General features: G+C 39.3%; 1 protein-coding gene across 1 annotated transcript; it reads left to right on the top strand.

The window, feature by feature from the left end:
- Nucleotides 1-9,917, top strand: tmem182a (transmembrane protein 182a). The gene is made up of 5 exons (XM_088352776.1): nucleotides 1-345; nucleotides 5,884-6,007; nucleotides 6,094-6,192; nucleotides 6,277-6,414; nucleotides 7,183-9,917. The coding sequence occupies exons 1-5, from the start codon at nucleotides 214-216 to the stop codon at nucleotides 7,401-7,403; spliced, it is 714 nt and encodes a 237-aa protein (XP_088208902.1). The 5' UTR covers nucleotides 1-213; the 3' UTR covers nucleotides 7,404-9,917.
- The last annotated feature ends 241 nt before the right edge of the window (nucleotides 9,918-10,158 follow it).

Genomic DNA, 10,158 nt, shown 5'->3' with positions numbered 1-10,158 from the left:
CGGGCAGCAGCCGCCTTCACTCAGACCCCAAAATAGCACAGCGGATCTGCAAAGGGTGGGCAGGGGTGTCCAGAGAGGAATCATGTGCACCAAAGTGTCAACAGTCATACAAAGGCCAGCTTGACTTGTCAGCGTAGACCTATGTATGTGCTCTAGTGTCTCAACTTTGTTACATACTTCCAGAACCACTGAGGCATTTTTGTACCCCCGACCATGAAGCTCAGCGTGGCTTTGTTTTTTGCGGGACTGTTCGGGGCCTTGGCGGTGGTCTTCATATTGCTCTCATTCGGAACCGATTACTGGCTGTTGGCCTCGGAGAGCTGCCCTCCACCGTCTTTTGATAAGGTAAATGGAAAGAAAACAAAGATAAGCGGGTTAATTATTTTTTGATATTAGTTTTCAGACAATGAAGGTAAGATGCGTCATGTGGGGTGTGCTTAAAACGTTGAAAATACAACGGCCAAATGAGTTCAGAGGGCCTTTATTCTTTATTTTCACTGCACCTATCTGCTTTTATTTTACCTTAATCAAAGCTATCCAGGCTGCGGAACACATTAGGTTCGAGGATAGTGCTCGGGAGTGCTAGAGAGAGACGTCATGCTCATCCCCACAGGTTTCTTTAGTTAGTGTAGCATGAACATTTTGAAAGTAAGAAGAAATAGGTCTCTTCTTACTTTCAGGTATTGTCCAAACACCAAACCAAACCCCTGAAAATGATAAAAAAAGATTTTACTCAAGTGCATCTAAAAAATGCACATTCTTGCACATGCATCATGAGGGAGCTAGGGCTGCCATCATGACTTTAAGCCAGCAAATACCAACAGAGACTTAAAACGTTCCAAATTCCGTACACCTCCCTTAAAAATGATAAGACAATTCCTTACTCAAATATTAAGCAAAACTTAGTGGTAGTTAAGGTAAAGTGCAGTACATTTATATTTAAAACAACCACGAAGCTTCGCCTGAAAATCTGCTAGCTTAAAGGGAAACTGTAATATTCAGGGTTGGGTAGGGTTACTTTAACTGGATTACTTTCAATTACTTTTGGATTACTCCAATACCAAATATGCTAATAAAAGACAAAAGAAACTAAATATGAATAAAATTATGACTCACAACACGTGGTAAGATTTCTCTCCTGGCTTTGATCTCTTTGATCTCTGGCAAAACTAAGATAAAATGCAACAGAAACAAAATGAAAATAAATCCAAACAGCTTGGCAACATTATTTTTGCCGTTCCATGTATTCCGTTACTCCCCAAGCCTGCGCAAAATTTAGTAATTTCATTAATATTTAGTTTCTTTTGTCTTTTATTAGCATATTTGGTATTGGAGTAATCCAAAAGTAATTGAAAGTAATCAAGTTAAAGTAACCCTACCCAACCCATTTGACCACTAGATGTCACTGTATTGTGTAGTGCACCCGAAAACACCTGATACAAAGCACAAGAAAGAATTCAAACCACTGAGATTTAAAATCACCAAACTTATTTTCAATTTCTTTGCCCAGCCTGTTACAAGGTTGTTGGTTTTTGAGGGTAACAGCAAGACAGCAGATAATTATAGGTGAGCCCCATGTTATGTAAAATAACTGCAAATATCTCGACTATTGAGTATTAAAAAAATGTTCGTTTATATGATAGGTCATTTATGTTTTGTTATTATTTAAATCATTTTTTTTAAATGAATGAAGTTCTTTTTTAGTACAAGGAGGCGCTAAATAATACACAATGTCCTCTTAATGCTTCCAAAAATGGGGCACCACTTGACAGGCTACAAATTAGCATTGAGGTTGGGGTGCCAATGTCATGAGGCTAGATGATTTCGACCCAAAAATCTAAAAAAATATATCTCCTTTTTTATCCATTCATCCATTATCTGCACCACTTATCCTCAGTAGGGTCATGGGTGTGCTGGAGCCCATCCCAGCTATCCTTGGGCAGTGGGCAGGGGACACCCTGAACTGGTTGCCAGCCAGTCGCAAAGCACACAGGGACAGACAACTCACTCGCTCATTCACACCTAGGGACAATTTGGTCCAGTCAATTCGTTCAGTTACATACCAAGAGCTTTTTCAAACAACAATAAGTACATATAACATTGAAGAAGCAGTGAAGGTTTTTTTTTTTAGAAAATGTGTTTCTACGAAGAATCACTTAGCGATGATATTTTTCCTTTTAGATACAATTCAGTTCTTTGCTATTTACAATAGTATTGGTCAACTTTTAGATAGTCAGCATTTGCCTACAAATCAGTGTCAATTGCCTGCTAAGGCTAGCATCGATGTCTGTGAAGCAGACACTAGTCTGAAATGCTACGGCCTTTTTGGAAATGTGGAAAATGATAAAACATTAATACATAAATAATTTGTTTTCTGTTTTTTTAGACCATTTTGTGCTTCATTGATGGACATTTTTCAGGTGTAAGTACTGGTCAAATAGGTGGCAGTATATCATACCGATAGAAATGCTGAAAATGTTCACTGCTCAAGTTAAGTATGTTCCAGTGGCCAGGTTCTTTATCTCAGTCTGTTCAAATATCCAGTGGGGGGCAATAGTGGCCCTAAGGATGTTAGTTTGAGGCCCCTGACTTTACATGAAAGTTGAAGGCACAGCGTGTTTTATTTTGCACCTGCTAGAGGTTAATCAATCATTGTTCAAAAAAAGACAAAACAACAATACTCGTAGGTAGATATGATATAAGGGTGGTGACATCGTTGTCGCTAAAGCTACCTTTTCTTTTTTTCCTTTTTCTTTTCTTCTTTTTTCCTTGTTATTTTTTTTCTTTTTTGTTTTCTTTTTTTCTTATTCATTTTTTTCCTTTCATTTTTTTTATTGACTTTTTTTTCTTTTTCTTTTTCTTTGACCTTTTTCTTTCTTCTTGCTTTTTTTCTCCTGCTTTCCTCTTTTTAAATATTTTTTCCTCTTTTGTTTATTTTTGTTCTTTCCCTCTTGCTGTTTACTCTTTAACCTTTTCTGTCTTTGTTTCATTTGTCTTTTTTGTCCTTCAGTTTTTTTTTGCTTTCTTTTTTACTTTCCTTTTTTCATTTGTATCCAACATTTTCTCCCCATTTTTTCCTTTCCTTCGCAAAAAGAAGTGAAATGAAAATAAATAAGGTTTTTTATATTGCACAATACAGCGACATCGACTGGTGAAATAATCCACACTGTCACTTTAATGTGAGTGCAGCCTACGCAGCATATGGATTTATTTATTATTGATTTATTGTTTTTTTTAATATTATTTTCCAATGTTTTTTTTCTTTGAATTTTACATCTAATAAGGTGTAGCAAATCTTAAAATGGACATTTGAGAACAATTGATTGTTTTTATAAGATTATTTTTCTGTGGAAAACCTACTTTGGCCCTACCTCACCCAGACCTTACTCCCGGCGGTCCCCATGTAAATTGAGTTTGAAACCATTGGTTTAGATGTTGGAGCAACCTGGAAATAATCGTCAGTCAACAGGTTGCTCTACTTTGTTGCCTTCCGGGATAAGAAATGCAGCGCTGTGGGACCTCTTCATGTAATCCCACTCAGAGTTGAGTGTGAGTGCAGCACTACAGCTATGTAAAGCTCTCAGCACGATAAAAACACAAATGCCGACGGTCCCGGCGGTGGAATGAGGTCAGATTGAATATCAGCAACCAAACCTCGCTTTTGCTTTCGGTGATAGCGGCGAGATATATAAAGAAGAGGATTTACTGTAAATACATCTCTACAGCAACACCTGTCAGTGAATGTGACTCTCACTCAATGGGCAAAAGTTTAAACCCCCTGCATACCAAAAGCTGGCGGAAATGCTGGGTCACAAATTCTTTGGAACGGTCACAAATCAACTGGAACGTTCGAGATCCTTGGTGGAACTTGTGATTTAAAACGATAGGCTTGTCTCGTCACATCAAAATTTCATGTTCCATTTTGTCTCCTATTGTTTGAATTGTGGGCAGCATGGCGGTGCAGTGGTTAGCACGTGTGCGGCACAGTTCTGAGGTCATGAGATCAAACCCCCTGTGTGGAGTTTGCATGTTTTCCCCGTGCTTGTGTGGGTTTCCTCCAGGCACTCTGGTTTCCTCCCACATTCCAAAAATATTCATGTCACGTTAATTGGTCGATCCAAATTTTCCCTAGGTGTGAAAGAGCAAGCGAGTTGTCTGTCCCAGTGTGCCCTGTGACTGGCTGGCAACCAGTTGAGGGTGTCCCCTGCCCACTGCCCGAGGGCAGCTGGGATGGGCTCCAGCACCCCCGCGACCCTACTGAGGATAAGCGGTGCAGATAATGGATGGATAGATGGATTTCACTTCTAACTGCTGGCCCATAGAGCCAGTTCATTATCAAACAACACATTACTAAATCAGACGGGAGTGAAAGCCTAAGTGTAAATTCAACGGCACGCCACTGATACAGTAGGTTGGCAGGTAGATCGGTAAGTAGGTAGATATATATATAATCCACTGAAATGTTTAAATGTAATGTATTTTGGACCATCTAATTAACCTGAAATGCATGTTTTTGGAATGTGGGAGGAAACCGGAGTGCCCGGAGGAAACCCACGCAAGCACGGGGAGAACACGCAAACTCCACACAGGAAGGTTCGATAACATGACCTCAGAACTATGCCGCACACACGCTAACCAATGCGCTGCTGTGATGCTTTCTCTTACATACTTTTTTAAAAGGTATATTCTAAATCTCAACAAACACAGACACACTTGTTTGAGAAATTCTGATTAATGATAAAAATCAAGCATTTATAGATATTGTAGAAAAAAGGCCACAAAGGTAAAATTTACATTAATATTAATAATTTCTGAATCATCAATCGGATAGTAATAATGTACTTGTATTCATCTGTACTATTCAATGCTTCGAATATTTCATAAGCTTTGAAAAAAAGAGTAGACATCATCCTCATCATGCACATCTTGAGTTTCAATCAAGCAGCTCTTGTATTTATAAAGACACTTCAGTACTTCCTATAGGTTCAAAATCTGAAGAATATTTCATTTTGCATATAAAGATTTTAAAACACATTGGGAAAACTGAATTCAACAATCGTTTTTCTTCTCACTAATATATATAACTATAGCCTTATCCCCCTTGTTTTATAACCTTATCTTCTCTGTTCCTTTATCTTCTTGGCTCATACCTCACTGTGAATGTGTAAAACTGGAGTGTCATGCCCAATTTCGTTGTCACAATATGTTAACCCATTTTGTAACAATGACAATAAAGGTATATTCTATTCTATCTATTCTATTCTAATAGGGGAATACAATCTTATGCTTCTATTTTAAAGCTCCATTGGGAGTGCGGTCAAAAATAGGCGGGGCATATTAACAATTTGTTGAAATTTTAGTTACTGTAATAAAGAATGAAGACATCAGTGGAGAATGAACTGGGAAGGAGTACAGGAGAGGACCCAAATCTCAGATAAGAAATTCTAACCTGTTCAAAAAAACGCTCCCTTGAGCCCTGTCTTTTTTATTACATCTCCTAGGCTACAAAAGCGGATCCGCTCTAAAGGGTGCAGGTATCAAAGAACAACAACAAGATCGACCGATAGTGAAAATTTCGTTAACAGTGCATAATGGTCAAAACAACAAACTGGCATCCTATGCAATTTCCTTTACCGATGTCCAATGTTAAAAGCAGAATAAACTCAATGCTCCATTCACAGAAGACTCTGTGATTGACAGGACACCAAACCTATCCTTTTCAAGTCATTTGGGAACAGTCAAGTATGAGAAATCTCAATCAGCAGTAGCTTATGGAGTAAAAATGGCAAAATACAATAAGCATGCAAAGACCACCCACCCATAATGGCTCCTTCCACGTGACTACAGAAAATATCCCTTAAGTGCTAAATTTTTTCTTCACAGCGTCATGATTTATCGAATCAGAATGCTACCAGTTGGTTCACTTTGTACCACGAGGGTTTCTTCTGGCGGTGCTCTTTTGGAAGCAACGTGGAAGAAAAAGACCTGCTATGGAAGCTTTGGTTCAGTAAGTCGGACTTTGGGTATGGTTTGGTTCCAGATTTTGACATTTTAATCCTTGAATGTTCTTTCTACTTGACATGTCCTCTGCAGCAAATCAGCCAAACTCCAAAGTGTGCGTGCACTCCTACCTCTTCCCATTTCCAGTGTCCCATTATACCCACAATGCCACATCGTACGAATCTGCCATAAGTAGGTGCCTTTACCATGGTTAGTTGATTTCCTAATTGTTCTGCCGAAGCATGCAGAATAATTGTTTTTATCGCCCATTTCCAGTCTACAGAGGTTTCTGGAGCATTTTCATGCTCATCGGAGTGGCGGCTGCTGTGCTGGCGGGCTTCTTCATCATCTGTGCTGCTCCCTTTGCCAGCCACTGCTTGTACAAAACAGGAGGTGGCTGTTTCCTGGCTTCGGGTGAGACTATCAACTCTTATGTCACATCGTTTTAGCAGTTTACTGTAGAATAATTAAGATTGACTAGTGTGGGTGGCACAGCGGCTGGGTGGTTAGCACGCAGGTCCAGGGTTCAAGTCCAGCTATCGCAGCCGTGTGGAGTTTGCATGTTCTCCCTGTGCCTGCGTGGGTTCCTCTGGGCATTCTGGTTTTCTCCCACATTCCAAAGACACGCATTTCAGGTTGATTGGCCAGTTCTAATTGTCCCTAGGTGTGAATGAGCGGGTGAGTTGTCTGTCTCTGTGTGCCCTGCGACTGGCTGGCAACCGGTTCAGTGTGTCCCCTGCCCATTGCATGGAGATGGCTGGGATGGGCTCCAGCACCCCCACAACCCTACTGAGGATAAACAGTGAATATAATGGATCGATGAATGACTATTTTGCTAACAGGATTTTCAACCATAAACTGTCATTTTTAAGTCATACCCCAATACACAGTATCAAATGGATCTTAATTTTGATTTACTTAAGCTTAAAGAAACTATGGTCAAGACTTCAACGGGTTTTCTAGTTCATTTTTGTTCCCTCCTTGCTCTGTTCATGAAAGAGCAAAATGGCCCTAGCTCACAACTCTGCTTCCAAAACATTGTGTACTATTTTATCATTGAGTGCTTGTCTGTAAAAAAAGTAAAACAAGCCCACCCCCATCCCTATGACCAGACCAAAAAACTGTCATACCTTTGCAACTCCAAATATTCCACTGATTCCTCTTTATCGTCATCGTAATTAGGTTTCTTCCTGCTGTGTGTGGTGGTGATGTACGTGCTGTGGATCGAAGTATTGGACGTAGTGGACGTCTACGTGCATTTTCAGCAGTCAAACTTGTGTCCAGATTTTCAGCTGAGTCTCAACTACGGCCTGTCCTTCATGTTTGCTCCCTTCGGTATCTTCTTCTCGCTTCTGGCTGGATTGCTCTTCGTCTTGATTGGCCGAAGCATCAAGAGACGCTAACGCTAAGAATAACGAAATGTCTAATATGAGTTAATGAGCTGGTTTGTATTACAGGGTGTTCCAAAAGTCCCTGGCACATTTTTTCATGAAATATCTCGGAAAATATTAATGACATATAACATATTTGGTCAATTCAGAAAGCTTTTAATTTCGATTTTTACATGGAATGTTCAAAGATGTTTAATGTGAACACTATCTGTCACACAACACATATGAAGTTGCTGGTTACATTTTCGCCAAACGCATACCAGCATTGCATTGTCCATGTTTGCTTCAGTTTCTGTTATTGTCGCCTCCAGCTCATCCACGTCTCTTTTCACAAATCCCCACAAAAGAAAATGGTATGGTGTGAAATCTGTAGATCTGGGAGGCCAGGACATGAGATCGTGATCATTTTGCCCAAACCGTCCAATCCATCTGTTTGGCAGCGTTGTGTTCAGAAACTGTCTAACAGTGCGGCACCTATCATGTCGGAAAAGGAAGTCACCCGACTCTTTCTGTCAAAACTAGGACAAATAGTAGACCCAAATGCGTAACCTTTCACTCAAAAGTTCATTGGGATACTGAAGAAACAAACTCCAGCGATGCAGTTCTCGATGGACGGGGAAGCAAGCAGCTCAAGGGATCGGATCGTGATTGGAATGCGAAAGTGGATTTCCCGTGGCGGGAGATCGGAGTGTGGTCAAATGGGCTAAACGGGTCAATAGCCGGAGCGTGAGATCAGAGCGTGGTCGGTGGTCAAAAACGGGTCGTTAGCCGGAACAGGAGATCAGAGCGTGGTCAATGGTCAAAAACGTGTCGTTAGCCGGAACGGGAGATCAGAACGTGGTCAAATGAATAAAACGGGTCGATAGCCGGAGACAAAAGGGAAATCACGAACTGACGAGTAAGATACGGATGAATACGGGACTGACGGGAGCCAGAGTCAAAGTGCTTGCCTTGCGTATGCAGAAGTTCGCTGACGGACTGACAAGGAGTGACTGGAGTACTGGGTATAAATAGGATTGGAATCAATCAGGCAACTAACAGCAGCTGGCGCCAAAGGAGCGGGCACAGGTGAGTGCAAAGAGTAATCATGACACTTTCTCACTCAATTTATCCCCTAACTAGTTTTCCAGCTTGTCGAGGTACGTCTCACCATTAATTTTTGCTCTTTCAAAGACGAATGGTCAGTAGACAACTTTCTTTGACATAGCACAAAACAGTAAAGCACTGATAACGGAAGCTGTTGCAACCTTTGACAATGCAATGCTGAAACACATCAGGCAAGGATTTGACGATCGGCATGATGTGTGTCATGTGACCAATGGTGTTCACATTGAACATCTTTTAATATTCCATGTGAACATTGAGATTACTAGCTTTCTGAATTTACCAATTGTGTTTTTATATCCTTAAAAGTTTCTGAGATATTCAATGTCAAAATGCGCCCTTTGGAACACTCTGTAAAGTGCAAAAAAACTAGGGCTACCTGGCTACAAAGCAAGTGAAAGAAAGTCATGGAATTGAGTGAATGTAATTGTTTAACAGAGGAGTTAAACTCAAATGGTTATTTTCACTCCCCATTTGTTCAACTCATTTACATTTTTGTTGAACACATTTTTCCAGTCCATGGTTTTTTGATTGTGATTAGTGCGAAGGGTTACCAGTTTGATATGTATTTTGTTATTACTATTTCATAACCAGGTTGTAATTTTGGAGGTTAAAATAGGCTAGTTTAACCATCAAACAATACGTCAGTTAGAAATCAAATGTCCTAGAAAATTTTCAGAACCACTACTCATTTATTCTTAAGGGCTACCTGGTGTCCACGGGTATCACACTGGAGACACCTAATACCACCAGTACATACCCAGCCTTTGTGTAACACACACTTAAAAAATGAAATCAAATGATTTGTATTAGTTTAGAGTAAATGCTCTCGAATGTTGAACATCTATAAAGATTGATTTAAACATTAATCCTTACCAACGATAATTGCTTCGATATTATTTTATTTCCTGACCCAACTTAAAATCAAAAATGGATGAATAAAGCGACAGTGTGTATGTAGTGGTAAAAATATTTATGATTTGTTACAAACAAACACTATTTGATTTGAATAACGAGCAAAAATACATGAACTATCATATAAATGTGGATTTTTTTTTACAAATACCTGTAGGTTGATACTGCCAATTTAACACAGCTCTATTAGAAACAATTGACACCCGTAGTCCAGATCATCTTGCATTATGACTGGTGGTTTAAAACCCAATTATTCCAGTTATAGATTGTGTCTTTTTAAGTTAGCTGTATATGTGTTTGTGTGTCTTTTGTATATAAATATACAATGTCACAGGGAAAATCAAAAACAAATGAACTTTTTATATGTGTTATTAATGATTTACAAGCGTGTTATTACATTATTATGGCCGCAATAAAAAAAAAAAAACAACTACATAACATTAATTTGGTAGCCTCTGGGAGAGTATAGTCAGCATTTGGTTGTGTAAATATAGAAATATATATATATATACACACACAAATAAACAAAATAAGCAGTGATGTTCAGTCAAGGGTGGCAGGTGAGACTTTGCCTCACCAGTCATCATGGAAATGTCACATTTCATATAATAAATGGTTATTGTTATTCAGTGTTGGCGTTTTTTCTCGTGTAACGTGACAATTTTTCAAATGTATTTTACATTATGTAGAGAAAGTTGCTAAAAATTATGTTTATTTGGTTCAGAATCTAATTTGGTGGTTACCGTTT

The sequence above is a fragment of the Urocampus carinirostris genome, chromosome 14 (assembly GCF_059441175.1).
Source record: "Urocampus carinirostris isolate Australia breed hairy pipefish chromosome 14, RoL_Ucar_1.0, whole genome shotgun sequence".
Classification (NCBI taxonomy): Eukaryota; Metazoa; Chordata; class Actinopteri; order Syngnathiformes; family Syngnathidae; genus Urocampus; species Urocampus carinirostris.
Note: the sequence above shows the minus strand (reverse complement) of the source record. Positions and strands in the feature narration are given on the sequence as shown.